Source organism: Anabrus simplex, chromosome 7, assembly GCF_040414725.1.
Source record: "Anabrus simplex isolate iqAnaSimp1 chromosome 7, ASM4041472v1, whole genome shotgun sequence".
Taxonomy (NCBI): domain Eukaryota; kingdom Metazoa; phylum Arthropoda; class Insecta; order Orthoptera; family Tettigoniidae; genus Anabrus; species Anabrus simplex.
In genome coordinates, this window is record NC_090271.1 from 178,148,341 (window position 1) to 178,168,879 (window position 20,539).

Here is a 20,539-nt window from a genome sequence, read left to right on the forward strand (position 1 = left end):
AAAAATGAAACTTTTAGATAAACTAAAATAACCAGAAAAACAGAACAAATAGTTTTAGAGCATAAAGACAACAGTCAAATCTTCACTATTCAGAAATATATCATCCATGTTGTGACATCCAGTACAAAGATAAACATTTATGACTGGCAACATTTTGATAGTTAGAAAGAAAGTGGTGGTCCTCTGTATTTTGAATGAATATACTGATTGATTGATTGATTGATTGATTGATTGATTGATTGATTGATTGATTGATTGATTGATTGATTGATAAAAAAAGTGATGATTGCCTTTGCTTGTATTTTCAGTTAATTTGCACTTGTCACCATGATCAATGCATGTAGAAATAGAAAAGATTTATGCCAATAAGTGAGAGCCTCCCAAACGCCCAAAATTTCACATGTGCAAACCGAGGCGCAGAGACTCCATCCACTGTGCATCGGTCCCACTTGGCTCAACCCGGCTTGACTCGAATGGTGTAGTGTGCTGAAGGCGATGAAGCGTTCATTGATAGATGGCTTGCTTATCAGTGTAATTGATAAGCTAAACACAACAACATAATAATGGAACAACCTGTTTCAAAGAAGCAAAGACTTCTGAAAGTTCATTTCAATCGAACTGGGAACTTTTTTTTTTTTTTTTTATCAGTCGTGATAAAATGCTTAATGCTTAATCGGTGGGACAATAATTATGTTATCATCAAAAAGATACGTTTTTCAATACAAAAGCTTTCTGATTGTAATTTAAAGAACGCTCTCAGAATTGCTGTCAGCCGATCCCTTGTCCCAGATATTACCAGTATAATTGCAAAGAAATAGGAAAAGAAGAGCTAATGAAGATAAATTGTCTGCTCAAACCAAATTGAAAGAAGAATTTTTAACACAGGTAACATCGTCCCATACAACAGAGTGACTCTGCTCACCGCACATAAACATTTCGCAATGAGGGGAGATTCAGTGGGGAGTGGGAAGAAGGCAGAGACAGGTCGAACGGATGAGACAGATTTAGGGAAAGAGGAGTGGGGGTTTGCACTCTGGTTAACCTAGCAAAGTCGTGTCCTGCACCATGCGCTGTGCAGTGCACTGGCGCATGCACCCTGACAGGCCGTGCAATAAGTAATCAGAAATAAGAAATTTAAAACTAAAATAAACCCTTTCATGATATAACAACGATGCCATATGCATAAACTAGTGACGATACAGATTTTGATTCCCTTAGGAAGCCGGAAATATTTGTCCTGAATGAGTAAGTTTGTAATTCCAGTACAATTGGTCCATTACTGGAAATTATACATTTTCCAGCTAACTCATTCTTAGTTGCCAGCATTTTGCGCCAGTGTGCCAGTGCGCAGTGCGCTGGTACTGCCTGTGGCTCCAAGTAACCTACACAATGATCTCCACTATATGCACAGTCACGTTGTCTTGGTAGGTGTGCTATTTACCAAACGATGAGCCCAAATTGGCACACTAGGATGAAATGCTGGCAACCAAGAGTGAGATATCTGGAAAATTCATCATTTCCAAAAACAGACCAATTATGTTAGAATTATGAGTTTACTCATTGTCCAAATTGTCTGACTTCTTGGCTGGATGGTCAGTGTTGAGGCCTTTGGTCCAGAGGGTCCTGAGTTTAATTCCCAGTCAGGTTGAGGAATTTTTTCTCCTCTTCAAATTCAGACAATGCACCACACTATCAACCCTCAGAAACATGCAATAGTAATTACATCCCTCCAACACGGTTGGCATCAGGAAAGGCATCCACCCATAAAACGGGGCCAAATTTACTTGTGCAACACAGTTCGCACCTGCAACGCGACAGGTGTGGTAAAAGCTGTAGAAGAAGAAGATGAGTTTACTCATTCAGGACAAATATTTCACGGTCTCTAAGGTAACTAAAATTGGTATCATCTGATGGCCTAGCAGGCATCAATTTTTATAAGAGACCAATGCACGGTTTCATCAACCTTCATTAAAATATCCCGATAAACATCAAATATGACGGTCAATCAAGGCGTGATGATTAATTAAAATTACAAGTGTTTCACCAACACACAATCACTTTATTTGAGGTTCCATCAAATTTGACGATTCATCAGAATACTATTTTGGTGTCCATGACAAATTACTATATATTGGTCTTTCTGACTTGCTAGCAAAACAAAAGTTTAGAAAGCAATATAATTCATTTCCCGTGAGTTATGTTTATCTATTGAATGAACTCATATCTGTTATCTAAAAATTAGTATTTAACATTGTTCATTGTTTGCATTAACTACCAAGAAGAAGTGAACAACAAAGAAACATGCAAAAAAGATAGAGAATTTCACTAATTGAAATAAAATATAAAGGAAATTTTCCAACAAAGTAAACTGCTATGCATCAGTTAGTGATACTAATTACTGTATGTTTGAAAATATTGAAGAAAATGCTGGGCCACCATACTGCTACATTTCTAATCAGTAGATTCACATCTGAAATTGTCTGAATATTCATACTGATTTTGTTGCAGAACACTGCCATATGATGACCACCAGGAGGTTGTAATGGTATGCGAGTACAGTCAATTGTCCCTATTACCATGCTTCATACGTACTTCATTCCAGTTCTCACCTATGGACGTGAAGCATGTACCCTACGTAACAAGGCCAACAGTAAAATCCAGTGAACAGAAATTAAATTCATTATAACAATGAATCGAAAGACCAGGAAAGGCAAGATTAGAAATGAAGCAAACAGGAAGGAGACTGACATTAAAATATCCATTACTCAGTGTTGAAATGCTATCCCATTTTGCACTGTGAGTTTTAACATACAAATAAGCATAATAATAATATGTTCACTATATTTTCCCTTAACAAAGGATAATCAGTTCTTTCTGTATAATTATTTAAATTGCAATAAACATATGTTTACAGCATGACAGCCATTTTAATTAACTTGAAGATCAGCAAGTGAGTTGACGAACAAAGAAAAAAAAAAAAACAATCTTCAGAGTTGAGGAACAATTTGATGATCATCAGTGAAAATGTATGTTGAAGAAAAGTAAAAAGTGCATTTGACAGACCATCAAATATTTGACGATTATCCCTTGATGAAGGTTGAAACCAAGTACGGGGCTCTTACAGTGCATTGCTACAAGCAGCCTACTCAGTGACCTCCACTACTCTCCTGTCGGTACCAGTAGATGTCACTACAAAGCAGTTTAATTACTTCCAAGTTGAGCAATCAACCTAGCAGGTGGAAGAGAAAGAAGAAAGTTCTAACAATAAAATTTCAAATTCAAAAATAAATAATCAGGTGTTAACGCTTCCCCACTGTTATCGCTAAGTGCTTCAGAGAGGGAAACTGAAATGACGAGAACATCACGTTGCAGGGAAAATGCATCAACTCCATCACCAACTTCCGAATGTAAGAGATGTTGCAATGAAAGCACTTCCAAAGACGCGGAGTCAGCGACATCGGGATCTACATATACTTCGCCCAGCTCAGTAGTACAAAATCTAACTCCACGGGGCTCTCCGGTGACAGGCATCCGACCACTTCGTACAGATCTAAAAGAAGCTAATATCATAGCGTCTTTCCATATGCCACAGAGAAAGCCACAGCCAACACTGGACTACATGCCAACTAATGTTTGGAGTTATGCCCAGGTGGCAAAAAATCCTGTGTTGGCACCCTCCATCAGGAGGAGAAGTGTCGTGACTCTGGTACCCATGCCACCACCACATTTCTATGTCATCAAGATGATGCATATAGACCCAGCCAAAGCAAATACCAGAGCTATTTACCAAATTATAACAAGGTTCACTCACAATTTCGCCAGCTACAACATAGAAATTCAACGAAAACGGGACGGCTACTTCAGCATACGCACCTCAAAGCCATTCTAGAATTACCTAACAACAGTTATCGGAGTTCAACAATTTGGTTCGCACACGAAGGCAGTCAACATCACCCAGCAGGCTCCAACCAGGCGACCCCCTCCTTCTCGCCCAACACCAATCAAATCTGCGGTGGCCTACCAGGTGGAACAGGACTGGACAGAGGACGAGATTGCCACCCAGCTACAACTAGAGGGTCATCAGATCTACAAGGTCATCTGGATCTGAAGCAACCAGAGTCTAACTTCCTTGATAAGAATACTATCCAGGGATTTAAACATGCTGTATGGCCTACTGCGGGACGGTGGCGTCATCTACAGTTGCAGGTATAGAGTAGAGCCTTCAAGATCATCACCACCCCAGATGATCAGGTGCGATAGATGCCAGAGGTACGACCACGCTCCAGGCACCCCTTGCGTGCACCCAGAGGTATGTGCTATTTCTGGGCAGGAGCATCCTACCCAAAATTGTGTCAATAAGTCATCTCCAAAGTGTGTAAATTATAACCTTCCACATCCTATTTTTTCCCTATAAGTGTAAATTCCGCCCCGCCCCACCCCAGAACCCACCCAACCAGAATCCATAGTTCCTTTTATCTTCCAAGATCTTCCCATCCCCGCTTTCTCATCTGCACTCCCCTCCCCCAGCTCTGAGAACATCATACGATTCTTAAGTATGGTGTTACAGAACGTCCTTCTCTTTAACCATCCCCATATTCTATCCCAAGTCCAGCTGGCAGCGCGACTGGTGTTTAACACTCACGTGGACATAGCGTACTCTGGGAATAAAACGCACTATGCATTCTTCACCTTAAACACTGTCCCTATAATTAATTAATGGTTAAAATATACTACATTAACATCAGCTCTTTTAACACCAGCTGTGCTCTACTGGACAATTCCCTTTCACTGTATGACCCTGATATATTTGTTTTAAATGAAACCTTTCTGACTCCAAAACAAAGGCCACAATTTACGTTATACCACCTTCGTAGAGTGGATAGACCAGGCCAAGCTTGAGGAGGTGTGGCCATAGGAGTCAGAAAACACATAACAACTAAATCCTTCTTTTATAATTTTCAGAATAACTTCACTGAATTCTTAATAATAGAAACATTTCTCCCAAACAATACCACCATAGCAATAGTAACAATATACCTTATACCCAGATCTCCCCTCCAGTAGATTTAGTTAAATACACAGATACAACTTTATGTAACTACATATTTGTGGCCAATATTAATATTAATTTGTTTAATGTAACACAATCTAATGATTTTAATAGTCATATCTCAAATCCAGGGAGCACAGATACCCTTCCCCTTCCACACCCTTCCTGTTTCCAACTCTACCCCTGATTTACTTATTCTATCATCCTCCCTCTCTACCAATCCAGTAATAGATAAAGCTCTATTATAGACTTAGACCACGCCCCAGCAATCATTAGCATCCCTAACATATCCTACACGCTACGTAACCAATGCACTCACCCTCCTCCCACCAGACGTTATTTTCAAACCAACTGGCAACAATACCACAAAACAATAATAGATCTGCTTGAGAACTCTCCTCCTCTCACATCCATGCCCAACCTACACACACTAATCAGTCTAGTAGAGCAAGCAATAATAACAGCTGACCAACGACACATTCCGCGACATTCTTATCACCCTACAAAATCCCCAGTTCCCCCAAAGCACTGTCCTTACTAAAAATAGACCATAAACTATACAACTCCTATGCATATACTTGCGACAATACAACTTACGAACACAGAAGAACACTAAGACACACTCATACATTAAAGCAATAAAACAAAAACAATGGACTACCGTATGTTCACAACTTTCTGATATGCATGATTCCAATAAGTTCTGGACTACATTTCGAAGACCGACTAAAACTCATGAACCTCAACCTACCTACCCCATACATGTCGCTCCCAATCCTCCTACTACAGACAAAGAAAAGGCAGATGTTTTTGCCGACCACTATTCTAATGTATTTTATCCCCCACAAATACCATAATATGAACACCCTGAAGAACCTATAATACTCCAATATAATAACCCATATCTTCCCCATCTACAACCTTCCTTCAATCATTTCTGTGAAGTAGATTACTCCTATCCACTTAATGCCCCAATCACTCCTCAAGAAATTCTAAACTTTTTACGTTACACATGTAATACTGCTCCCAGCCCAGATAACATCACCTACTGTCACATTAAGGAAGCTCCACTAATCCTAATCCACATCCTTTGCTCTAGCTATAACACTATGCTATATACCAGTGTTTTCCCAGAACACTGGGGTAAATCTATCATATTACTATTCCTAAATCCTAACAAGCTCCCATACGACATTCATTCCTTTTTTTGTTATTTGTTTTACGTCACACTAACACAGATAGGTCTTATGGCGACAATGGGACAGGAAAGGGCTAGGAGTGTGAAGGAAATGGCCATGGCCTTAATTAATGTGAAAATGGGAAACCACGGAAGACCATCTTCAGGGCTGCTGACAGTGGGGTTTGAACCCACTATCTTCTGGATGCAAGCTCACAGCAGTGCGCTCCTAACCGCACGGCCAACTCGCCCGGTACATTCATTCCTATAGACACATTTCACTCCTCACAGTTCTCAGTAAAATTTTTTAAGGAATATTATATAAAAGAATGTCAAGATACTAACACTCTCTCAATCTCCTCCCATCCTCCCTAGCCAGCTTCAGATGCCGCTTTTCCACCCAAGACCACCTCTTCCATATCCCACTGTCCGTAAACACCTACATCAAATCCCGTTAACCAGTTGCCCTAATATGCCTAGATGTTAACAAAGCCTTCGATTCTGTCTGGCACGAAGGATTCTTATTCAAAATTAGTCACCTCCCTCTCCCCACCACCATTATAAGATTGATATTTAATGACCTTAAATCTAGGAAAGCTGTAATTAATATTAACGGAACCCATTCATACATCTTCCTCATAACCTCAGGTCTTGCGCAAGGCTCTCCCCTCTCTCCTTTCCTTTATGCACTATACTCTTACGATATCTTGCATCCAGCATCATCATTACGACTCTATCAATGTGCTGATGTCCTTGCCATACTAGCCTTCAGCCCTACCTACACCTCATTTAACAATAGATTACAGAAATACTTGAACACTCTTGAAACCTGGCTCAACCAGTGGCACATCTCCATTAATCCTACCAAAACACAATTCATTGTTTTCTGAAATAAATCCCATCTCTGCCCTGCTCGTCACAAAGTCCACATAACAATGTATAACATACCCTTCATTGAAACCAACTTACTGACATATTTAGGAATTAAACTTCAAAATAATCTGCAATGGAACCACCACCTTGCAGATATCCATAGAAAAGCTATTAAATATTTCTGAGCACTTTGATCCCCGATGGGTTTCACCCGGGGAATAAAACCAACAAAATAATGTTTATAAGACCTTCATCCAACCCTTAATAACCTATGCCTCCTTGACATGGATTACTGCTCAACCAACTGAATATGTTAGACTCAATAGACTCGACCGTCAAGCTATACACATAGAACACCGTCTACCTTATAACACAGCTGCGCCAGTTTTATTCCTTACTATACCTTCCAAAAAATTATGTCAAATCTACACCCACTATGTCTTCAATATCGGAAAAGAGGCACCCTTCATAACAACCCTAAAATAAGAGAGGCCGTTTCACTCTAACCTCTGGCCAACTCAATCCTAAATGACAACCGTACACCTGAATACTCTCATCTCTTTTCTCCACCCATCACATAACTCCCACCTACACTCCATTGTCACCATCCCAAAGTTTCAACAATCACAACAATACAATAGTTCAAGATTCTCCTGGCCATGGTGACACATCACCTGTTTACTGTACCGGCCAACATAGGCACCACAAGTGCTGTCACAAATAACAAGTGAAAGTGAAGTGAAGTGAAATCACCAGTAATACCAAATAGTCAGCCATAAAGCCAGTGTGAATATTACCATCTTGCCAAATAAGTGTTACAAATTTATTATCATGATGGTGATCAGTATCATTATTTTTCCTTTTTATTATTTTTATGATTATTACTACTATTCTTATTCTTATTATTATTCTACATACAACAATATTACTATTATAAATATACAAATATTTATTTATTTATTTATCGTATGATGAATGTAGGTACATCTATATATATATAGTTTCAGGATAAATGTGCGTAGTCACAAGTCTGTACAATACTACAACTCTAGGTCTAGTATTTTGATCCAATCAACTGCTTCGTCCAATGTGCGGTGAATGTCCATTAACTTTCCTTTGAAAGCTCGAATTGGGCAGTCAGCAACGTGGTGGATTGACTGAGAAGGGGCACTACAGTCACAATCTGCAGAGCTAGTCCAACCCCATTTGCATAATAGATAACCACATCTGCCTTGTCCAGTTCTTATCCAATTGATGATTCTCCACTGTCGCCTTGGAAGATCAAATCCTTGTACACGATTAGAAGGATTTCTCAACTATATGTTTGTTGACTACTGAAAACTGATCCCACTGGGCTTTCCATGAACTGTTAACATGAAAAGAGGTTCTTTCAAGATCTGTTGCTGTACGCCAGGGTGATTTTCTTTATTTCAGTTGTTGATGTTCAATGTTTGTAATATCTTGATGGATGGCTAGTTGGGGATTCTACTGAATGTTTTTTCCAAACTTTTAGGAGAGCTTCTGATCATCTTAGAGCTGGAGGTGGAATGTTGCTGAGAACAGGAAGCCATAACGTGTTCATGCTCCAAATGCATCCCGTAATTATGCGCATTGCCTGATTGTGCTGTACATCAGTCTTCTTAGTGTGAACAATATTGATCCAACAGGGGCAACAGTATTCCGCAACAGAATACGATAAGGCTAATGCTGTTGATCTTAGAACATGAGTATTGGCTCCCCATGATGTACCAGCAAGTTTCTGAAGAATATTATTTCTAGTTTGAACTTTAGCAGCTACATTTGAGAGATGTTGCTTGAAAGTCAAAGTTCCATTAAGTGTTATTCCTAAGTATTTTGGTGTACTGCAAAACAGCAACACTTGACCTCGGAATTTTATTGTTGGTTTGTAATTAGACTGTCTGTTGTGTAAGTGGAATGTAGATATAACTCATTTTGAGGATTTATGTGAAGGCACCATTTCTTGAAGTATACATCCAAGGCTTCCACATCAGTGACTAAAGTAGTTTCAGCATCATAAAAGTTGGACACTGAGTCACCAAACAAATGTCTTTAGCATAAATGAATTTTCTTGATGATGCGTCTGGGAAGTCATATATGTACAGACTGAAAAGAAGGGGAGCCATAACTGACCCTTGAGGTAAACCATCATTAAATTTAAACACTCTACTTCTGTCATTATCAGAGTAGGTCTGGAAGTACCTATTACTAAGCATATTGCTAAGTAAGGCCATAAGTTTACGACATGGGATAATACTCAAACGTTTTAGAAGGAGTCCTTCTCGCCAGACAGTATCATAGGCAGCTGATAGATCCTAAAAGGCAGCCACGCTTACTAATTTCCTCTCATATCCATTTTCGATATACCTGGTGAGAGTCAGGACTTGATCATTACAACTTCTTCCGGGTCTAAATCCTGCTGTTTCATAAATTCTATTGTAGATCAGTCGCTCAAGGAGTTTATATGACACTTAGAAGTGCTACTGGACGGTAGCTTTCCACTTTAGATGGATCTTTATTTGGTTTCAGTATGGCTATTATCTTTGTTTTCTTCATCAAAGGTGGGATGTTTCCAGTTTGCAGAATATTAGAGAAGAAGTTGGTTAACCATTTTATAGTGGCTGGTCTGCAATGAGCCAAAAAATACAAATATCAACACTGAATTATTATTGTTACTATTATTATTACTATTATTATTAATATTTATAATTAGTTATCTCATTCCATTTAGAATACTGTATGTAATAGTAAACCGCTCCCAAGACAAGACCAAAATATCAATGACCACATGTATACTACTACATGTATACTGACTGACTCTCTAACCACTACAATTTATTTATTAATACATCCATAACAGAGTATATCCCCAATTACAATGGATGGTACAAAATACATTTAATATATAAATGGTACCTATATGTACAAAATAATATATAACAATTCAATTTAAAAACCAAGATTGCCATAACTAAATTAAGAATAATTTAAACATATTTTCAATAAAACATACAAACATATAAAATATCAAAGTTAGAGAAGATAAAACAAATTAGCAGAGAAATAAATTCATAAAAATAACAAGTACACAAATGCATATACATTGGAAAAATAATAGTGGGATTACATACGTCATATTTCAGTGCTGAATTAATTTCCTCCAATAAATTATTCATTATAATGCAAATATTATTTTAACATTTTTGAAAATAAAGGAAGTGATAAAGCAAAATCTATTTGTCTGCTGTCTGAAGATATTCTGTTATATACTTCACACATTTTTACAACAGGTGAATTTTTATGATGTGAGGTGCTTGAGAAGGGACAGTAAAATGTTTGTCTCAAATGAAGAGTTACCCTCTTGGTAATGAAGTTGATTCTTTTAAGAAACTCTTGGTTATCTAATATTCCATTAACTGTCTTGTAATGAAATATCTGTTGACCTAATATTCTACATGTGCTGAGCTGCATAAACCAAATTCATTTAATAGAGTTCTATAGGAAACTCTTTGATGATATGATGATCAGTTATATTTTTAAAAATATAAATGTTGCAAAAATTTGTTTTGTATTTTTTCTATTTCGTTAATTGTACACATGTACTGAGCAGCCCACACTACACATGCATATTCAAGTTTACTTCTAACAAGATGACTGAATAAGATTTTTAAAGTATATTCATCCCTAAGTTCCCAAGTATTTCGAATAATAAACCCTAATTGTTTAAATCCATCATTTGTAATTTTGTGAATATGACTGTTGAATGAAAGTTTTGAATCAAGCATAACACCCAGATCGTTTACTAAATTATACCTCAGCAAGATCTCACCATTTATACCGTAGTTATGCACAGTCACATTCTTATTACAAGAAAATGTGATCATAAAACACTTTTTAATATTGAAAAAAAGCCAGTTTGAAACACACCATTTGTAACAGTTGTTCAGATCAGCTTGCAATTCCATAGCATCATCATACCCGGTAATTTGCTTATAAATCTTTAGGTCGTCAGCAAAGAGTAAGCATTTTGAATATTTTATTACTTTCGGTAAGTCATTTATAAATAATAAAAAGATCAATGGACCAAGATTTGAGCCCTGAGGAACTCCAGAATTAACTTCGAACTGGAATGAAGTATTTTGTGTGTAAGATACAAACTGTTTTCTGTCTAACAGATATGAAGACATTAATTTCAGAAACTCAGAAGATAAACCAAATAATGATCATTTACTCAAAAGTATACCATGATCAATTTTATCAAAAGCTTTTGCAAAATCAGTATAAACTGCATCAATAGGAATCCCTTCATTCATTGAATCAGAAATATCCTGAATAAAGTTCATAAGATTAGTCGTAGTAGAACGCTTGGGATAAAACCCATGCTGAAATTCTGATACGTATGGTTTGATATGATTAAATATTCTAACATAGAGTATTTGTTCAAAGAGCTTCATTGGAACACATATTATTGAGATAGCTCTGTCGTTCTCAATTTTTGAACTATCACCAGATTTAAGGATCGGAGTTATTTTACTTATTTTCCAAATCTCAGGAAATATTTGCATCTTTAAAATTAAATTATATATGGCACATAGCAGAACCATTACCACCTCTGCACATCCTTTAATAATGTAAGGAGGTATGTGATCAATTCCTGCTGATTTAGATGCCTTAAGTTTTGTACTCATCTTCGCATATAGGACCCATCTGCAAACTGTAAGCAGTAATCATTGATACTGACTCAGAGGCCATATATAAAGAAGGCTGGGGTGCATACACAGTTTGAAAATAACATACAAATGCATTGGCTATTCCTTGCACAGTTACCAAATGGTTTCCACCATATGTCATACAAAGCAAAGAAAATAAATATATAATGTATGTAATATTATGTAAATACTATATTATTGTTATTGAAATACCTGACAACATATGCTAAATACTACTACTCAGTGCCGTAAAAAAATATGCAAATTAATATCAAGAAATGGACTCAAAGACTTAAGCCAAACAAGAAGCATAAGAAACAAATGACAAAATAAATGTATACAATGTATGTAATACCATGTAAATTATGTAAATACCATGTACATAAAAGATTTCAATAAATGGAGGATAGTAGAGGAAAACTATGGGGGGGGGGGGGGTCCTCTCCTCGGGTTGCCCCTTGGGGGTCCAACGACCTCTGTGCCAGAACCAAATAATAATGAACAACGTAGGTACGAAACATACAAACCCACCCAACTAGCAAGTCAATCAACAATTAAAAAACAAAGGCCTAAGAGCTACTATTGTCAAAAATGGACAGGAATGAAATAACTTCATCCGTCCGTTCGTTTCTTATAACACCAAAACGAAATGGCTAAATCCTTAATAGCTAGCAACAATGTATTACTTAATTGATAGCCGGTATCCATGTTGAAATGGTTAGGATTTCTATATATTTCCACAGCTTCCCGTATAATCCTGGACCTGTATTATCTAGTGTGGGTAAGAGCTTGAGCATCTTGGAACATGACATCATGACCCGACGATAGAGCGTGCTCAGCTATTGCTGATTTGTCTGGCTGGTTGAGGTGAATATTTTGTTCATGTTCCTTGATATGAGTACCATTGGGCTGGCATGTTTGACCAATGTACTGTATCCCTTGCCATAAATACAGAGAATTCTGTATACCCCAGAATGAAAAAGTGGGGACAATTTGTCCTTGATTTTACCTAGACTATGAGCAATTTTAGTGACGGTGCCAAACACGGTTTTTATATTATGTTTGCGGAGAACCTTGGCAATTCAATCAGTGGTGTTGAGAATGTAAGGCAGGTAGACAGTTCCCTTCATTTCTTCCTTCTGTGAGCTTTGATTGGTCATCTCTCTGGGATGCAGGGTTCTATGAATCTGCACATTGCTGTAACCATTACCCTTGAACGTGACTTTGAGTGTGTCCATCTCCTCCTGGATATTTGATGGCTCACAAATTTGTATCACCCTCTTGGGGAGGTTACAGCAATGTGAGGATTCATAGAGCCCTGCATCCCAGAGAGACGACCAAGCAAAGTTCACAGAAGGAAGAAGTGAAGGGAAATGCCTACCTGCCTTACAATCACAATACCACTGGTCATATTGCCAAGGTTCTCCACAAACACAATATAAAAACCGTATTTTGCACTTTCACTAAAATTGCTCACAGTGTAGGTAAAAACTTTTACATCCTGGTGCATACAAAATTCCCTGTACTTGTGGCAAAGTATACATTGGTTAAAAATGCTGGACGCGTTGGTACTCGTATCAAGGATCACAAACAAAATATTAGTCTCAACCAGCCAGGAAATCAGCAATAGCTGAGTGCACCCTATCGTCGGGACATGATGTCATGTTCCAAGATGCTCTAGCTCTTACCCACACTAGACACCACAGGTCGAGGATTACACGGGAAGCTGTGGAAATACATAGAAATCCTAACAATTTCAACAGGGACACTGGCTATCAATTAAGTAATACGTGGTTGCTAGCCATTTAGAATTTACGTAGGTAGTACCCTTCCCCGTCCCTTCACTATTGTTATTTTGTTTTGGTGTTTTCCAAATTTGTACGCTCCTCGTCACCAGATGTTTCATTCCAGGCTTGTGTCAGTGTCATACTATCATGTCTTTAAGTATGGGCTGTGAAAGCATCCATGGTAACATTAAATAAAATATATTACATGATTACATAAATGCTGGTAATTCAGACTTTGTAGGAACATTCAACATCCTCTAAACCAGCTTGTTTGAGACCAGACCTTTGGTAGGATAATGAAATGGCTGGATAAACTGACAATATTAAAACAAAGGACCTTTCCAGCAATTTATAGTGCTGTATTAAACTTCAATTTAAGAAATATTTGACAATATTTCAACACATATTAGATTTATAAAATTAATTTAATTACAGTTATCTACAGTATTACAATTACTTAAACAAGGAAAAAAATAAATAAAAATAGTAAAGAGTTGAGGTCTGTATCATGACTGAATAACTGAGAAAGCAATGTTATGAATAGGCTTAGGTGCTGAGGTCATGTTATTTAATATTATATTTAATTTAAGCAAATGGCTTTTCAATACATTTGATGCATGAGGAAACTTCCATCTCAAATTCAAGCTTCCAATATAATCAATATTGCCTGAAGTATTAACAAGGTCTTTTATCCGGCACCTTAACTGAATGGTCAGCATCGTGGCCTTTGGTTTGAAGGGTCCTGATTTCAATTTCTGGCCGGACTATGTATTTGAGCTGCATTTGGCTCATTTCCCTGGCACAGTCAAAGGTAAGGAAGATCCATCTATACATTGATTGTGATCAATTTGTCAATAGGGATCCAGAATGAAACTCATAATTACTCTGGCTCAGGGAATGGGTATTACAGTTTGTCTCAGTACACATCTCTTCATACACACATAACTTGCTGCACTATAAACCATCACAGAAACATCCAATAGTGAATACATTGCTCCTTGTAGGATTGTCATCAGGAAGGGCATCTTATCATAAAACATGACTAATGGTAAGTCCACATTTGCAACACAGTTCATACCCACAATCCCACTAGGGTATGAGAGAAGTCTTTTGGGTCTCCTGTACAGGCAAGTAAGACACTCTTGATTAATACTCTTGATCAGTCCCATATCTACACATATTTTTCAGGAATTTTCATGATGTGGTTAAGTGTTGACTATACTACTGTATTCAAGACAGATCAAATCCTGGAAATCTTCTGTAAAGTAAAGTTTCTTAGGTGAGAATGTTTTCCAATCATGAGACCACTGGCTATTCAGGTTGAAATTTTTGGCTATATGATATTGAGTCAATTGAAGTAGGGATGCCTCAAATATAAGCCTCTAGTATATTTCCCAGTGAGATTTTCATGAATGGGCCAGTGTTGGTTATAAAATACTTCATAATACTCTTGAATACTATAAATATTCTCCAGTCATTGTTCACATTCATGTTTGCTGCCATCCATTCCTGATGATTTCATATTTCTTACCTTCAAATATTAAATGGCAACCTCAAGCTTACAAGCAAAAAAAAAAAAAAAAAGAAAAAAAGAAAAGAAAAAAGTTAGTAAGCACACAAATATATCCATTCCAGTCACTCAGCAAAAATATTCACAATTGATCTTATTGCATGAAGACAGCTCACCTCTCTTGTAAACAGGCGTATTTTGGATTCCAGTGCAGGAATTTTAGATTCATACTCGCTGATCTTGGCTTTTAAATTCTTTAATTTTGCTTCACTTTCTGCTTTATAATCTTCAAACTGTTTTGCCTGTAGGAGAACAAAACCATTAAAAGTTAAAACAAATTTCATGCAAATTAGGATTTTGAATATTATAGTTAATACAATAGAACACCATTAATCTGACCTTCAATAGTTTGATCCTTTACATATTCCAACCATGATGCAGGTCGTTGAAGCAGTGTATCTTGAGAAGATTAACAGTTTTGGTGAATTACAATAAACTTTTGTTTTCAGTTTGCTTACTCATCTGATTGTGGCAACAAAAAGTGTAAACACATTGTGCTTACTTTAGAAGAGAAGATAAAAGTACTTGAATGATTAGACAACGGTGAATCCCAACAAAAAATAGCAAATGAAAGATTAGGGGTTGATACAAGAAACTCATACTCATACATCTTTTTTATAATTTGCTTTACATCACACCAACACGGATAGGTCTTATGGCGATGATGCAACAGGAAAGGCCTAGAAGTGGGAAGGAAGCAGCCGTGGCCTTAATTATGAGCCCCAGCATTTGGCTGGTGTGAAAATGGGAAACCACAGAAAAGTATCTCAGGGCTGTATGAGTGGTGTTCAAACTCATACAGTGACGGTTTTAAGGTAGAAGGATTTAGAAATTGTAAAACATTGAAAAAGCCTAAATCTGTTAGATCATGCTTTGTGAGTGTGTTTTTAGCAGAAAAGAAGAAAATAAACTGCATTGTCTGGCCCCATTATCAAAGAAAAGGCACTTATTTTTAATCAAAATTTGGAAGGAAAATTTTTTTAATTTTTCTGCAAGTGAAGGCTGGTTGTATCGGTGGAAAAATGTCATGGGATTCAAAACATGGTGATTTCAGGTGAGAAGTTACCAGCTGATGATGTCGCTTCAAGTACATCAGTTTAAAAATTTGAAAATAAGTTGGCTTATGATGATGCTTATTGTTTAAAGGGGCCTAACGTTTGGGTCATCGGCCCCAGTTGTTAAGGAATATGACATAACACCTGATCAAGTGTATAAGATTGAGGAATTGGGCGTGAACTAAAGATTCTTCCATAAAGAACTCGTGTGGCATGAAACGGCACTGTGAAAGGGATAAAACTTGCAAAGGAGAGAGTGACGTTTTACTACTTGCAACAATTCTAGCGGTAGTCATAACCAATTGCTCTTTATAATCAGCAAATCAGCAGTCAAGAATATTAATTTGTCATCCCTGCCAGTGTATTATTGCCTGAATGGACAGCAGCCTATTTTAAATCAGGGTTCTTTGAGTAATTAATGTCTACAGTTGAACATTTGCCCTTTTAGTGTTGGATAATGATCCATCACATTGTCCAGCTCTATGGCTAAATGGTTAGGGTGCCTAACCTTACAGGACCTAGTTTTACAGTTAGATGCCCTTCCCTCCTCTTCATCTGGCCTACTTTTATGGGTAGATGTGTTCCCCCTCACAGTTGCCACTTTGTTCACAGGGCCCAGTTTTACGGTCCGATGACCTTCCCCCCTCCTCCTCATGGAACCTAGTTTTACAGCAAGCTGCCCTTCCCCCTTACAGATACCATTTTGTTTACAGGGCCCAGTTTTACGGTCAGATGTCCTTCCCTCCTCCTTATATGGCGAAGTTTTATGCTAGATGCCCTTCCCCTTACAGATGTAATTTTGTTTACAGAGCCCAGTTTTACGGTCAAATGCCCCTTCTCCTTACAAACACCGTTTTGTTTAAGGACCCAATTTTATGGTCAGATGCCCTACCATCCTCCTCCTCATTGGACCTAGTTTAACAGCTTGATGCCCTTCCCTCCTCCCCATCATCCTAGTAGTGTCCTCCTCCCAATTGGGCCCAGTTTTACGGTCAGATGCCCTTCCTTCATCATCTGGCCAGTTTTACAGTAACATGGCCTTCTGACATGGTGATTTGTGGTGAGATAATAAAATAATTAACAGTTACTATTTTAAAATGTTTGATTATTATTATTATTATTATTATTATTATTATTATTATTATTATTATTATTATTATTATTATTATTATTATTATTATTATTATTATTATTATTATTATTATTATTATTATTATTATTATTATTATTATTATTATTATTATTATTATTATTATTGTCTGACTCCTTGGTGAATGAACAGCATTGTAACCAAGCAAATGCTGGTGGCTCTATCACTCAGCTCGACAATTATTATTATTATTGCCCAACTCCTTGGTGAATGAATGCGACTCACCTCAGTTATTATTATTATTATTATTATTATTATTATTATTATTATTATTATTATTATTATTATTATTATTATTATTATTATTATTAATTTTCCATCTCCTTGGCTGAATGGTCAACATTAAGACTTCAGAAGATCCGGGCATTCGATTTCACCACCAAGTCAGAGGATTTGAATTATTCTGAGTTAATTATTAATTACGTTATTGTCTTTTTGTCACACTATCTACAATTTGATGGTTTTTCGGAGACGCTGAGGTGTTGGAATTCAGCCCCGCAGGAGTTCTTCTATACACGAATAAATCTATTGATACAAGGCTGGTGTATTTGACCACATTCTCATACCACAGGACTGTACAAGAATCAAACCCACCGAACTGAGGCATATCACAACGGATTATATGAGGACTGTTCCAAACTTTTACTGTTCATTATATAAAATACATTTTAGACGATAAATTTTATGAACTGATAAGATATTAACAGTCCATGTGAGTTATCCACAAATCAAACACATTACATTAGGTATTCTTATTATTGCCCAACTCCTTTGTGAATGAATGCGTCTCACCCCAATTATTATTATTATTATTATTATTATTATTATTATTATTATTATTATTATTATTATTATTATTATTATTATTATTTTCAGAGCGACTCACCTTCGGTTATTATTATTTTCTGCCTCCTCGGCTGAACGGACAGCATTGAAGCTTCAGAGGATCCAGCCAGAGGAGCTGGCTAGCCAACTAGCACCAAGCAAATACTGGGGCTGTATCACTCAGCTCAATTATTATTATTATTATTATTATTATTATTATTATTATTATTATTATTATTATTATTATTATTACTACTACTACTACTACCTGACTCCTTGGTGAATGAACAGCATTGTTACCAAGAAAATTCTGGGGGCTGTATCACTCAGCACAACAATTATTATTGTCCAACTCCTTGCTGAATGATTAGCATTGTCAGCAAGCAAATGCTGGGGTCTATATCACTCAGCCCATCAATTATTATTATTATTATTATTATTATTATTATTATTATTATTATTATTATTATTATTATTATTATAGGCGGCAGTCCGACAGCTGTCTCGTGTTGCCTCGTGCGGTCTACGCCAAATTCTTCGTAAAGAATTTATTTGTGCATATGTACATTGAAATTACTAAATTTGCGAGTTGTTGTTGTTGTTGTTGTTACGATACAGTTGTTCTGCGAACTCCATTGTCCATGTTCTGATAACTTTCTTAAAATTGGTCTGTGTATCGTAGTAAACTGTTCCACGTGACGTGAACATGGTTTGGTTAGGAAAGACGTTGAATTATCTGAGAACCTGCCAACCGGAAATAGGAATCACTCAAGAAAACGTTGTGTTGTGTGCCTGTCAAACCAGAGGCAACAGGAAACTGTTCACTGCTGTGAGGAATGTGACGTGGCACTTTGTGCTTGCCCATACTTCCGTATTTACCACACTGTGCACACTTTCTGAATGACCTATAAACCAGAAAGTATGTAGAACGTATTGATGCATATCTGAAAACATGAAAAATGTCATCATAATAATGAAAGGAACACTTTTTATATTCACTTTTGTAGGAATACACTGTGTATATATCTACGGGTTTACAAGAAAATAATAATAATAATAATAATAATAATAATAATAATAATAATAATAATAATAATAATAATAATAATAATAATAATAATAATAATAATTTAAGTACATCAAATAAAATATATTTTTCTGTTGAGTATTTACATCTGCTGCTCGCTACTGTACCCATTCCAAAAGTGCACGTTGTGCTGAATAATTACCCACTGGCTGGTTGACGTTATGAAACTATTCCCCAGTTAAGGGGTTAATACTGGTATTGAATTCTATCAAGTACCTTGACCAATAGAAATGTATAACTAAAAGCTATATAAAGTTAGAAAAAGAAATTAAGAAATAACTAACTGAGAATTTTTAACATGGCATGGGAGTTAAAAAATTATAATAAAAATTATAATAAAGTTATAAAAAAAGGGTATTTACAATCTACTTCATACTACATGATTCACTTCATATCACTTAAAGTTATATAGTGATCCTGACTATGAAGAACTTCTTGAATATACATAGTATATTCCGTCAATAAATACTTTTCACTACAGTAATGCGTATCTATTAAGTCATCATCCTGGAGGCTGGTTGAATCCTCAAATAGCACCACCAAAGTTATTCAGTTATAAGGAAACCACAACCAGCCCTAAACACCTGTCACAGCGTCCAGATATACAGTTCATGCTCTGAACATCATTACTGAGCACCATTTCTGTTTCAGCAGCTGCCACAGTGTCATAGCAATAAATGAGATGACTTCAGTGAAAGCTACATTTTGCTATGGCCTGTGCCAAGAAACAGATGAAAAAATGCTGTATCCACCAATAAATTGCTAACATTATCTCCTGGAAAACTAATCTGCTTACCTCTTTTTCTTGAGAATCCACCAGCCTTTCCAATTCCTCTAGTTTAGTTTTGCAGTCAGCCAAATCTTTAAACTGTTTTGCCTGTAATAAACAAATATTTAGCAAGTGAACCATTTATGCCACTCTAGAACAAGTTCATTTCTCAAAATTATTACAAAAAATGTAACAAAGTAAATTACGTAATTTATAAGAACAAAATCATCCTTCTGTCTGTATATTAACAGGCCGGGCTGAGTGGCTCAGACAGTTGAGGCGCTGGCCTTCTGACCCCAACTTGGCAGCTTCGATGCTGACTCAGTCCGGTGATATTTGAAGGTGCTCAAATACGTCAGTCTCATGTCGGTAAATTTACTGGCTCATGAAAGAACTCCTGTGGGACTAATTTCAAGCATCTCAGCATCTCCAGAAAACATACATTAAGAATATTAACCTCATATTTGGT

At 36.7% G+C, this 20,539-nt stretch overlaps 1 protein-coding gene across 1 annotated transcript in view; it reads right to left on the reverse strand.

Annotated features, from left to right (window-relative positions):
• Positions 1 to 20,539, reverse strand: part of LOC136877768 (golgin subfamily A member 6-like protein 6) — a 229,152-nt gene that overhangs the window by 73,521 nt on the left and 135,092 nt on the right. The window contains exons 14-15 of the mRNA XM_067151973.2: positions 20,098 to 20,178; positions 15,301 to 15,426 (exon numbers count right to left, since the gene is read on the reverse strand). Of these exons, the coding sequence (XP_067008074.2) occupies positions 15,301 to 15,426; positions 20,098 to 20,178 (207 nt within the window). The remainder of the gene's footprint in view (positions 1 to 15,300; positions 15,427 to 20,097; positions 20,179 to 20,539) is intronic.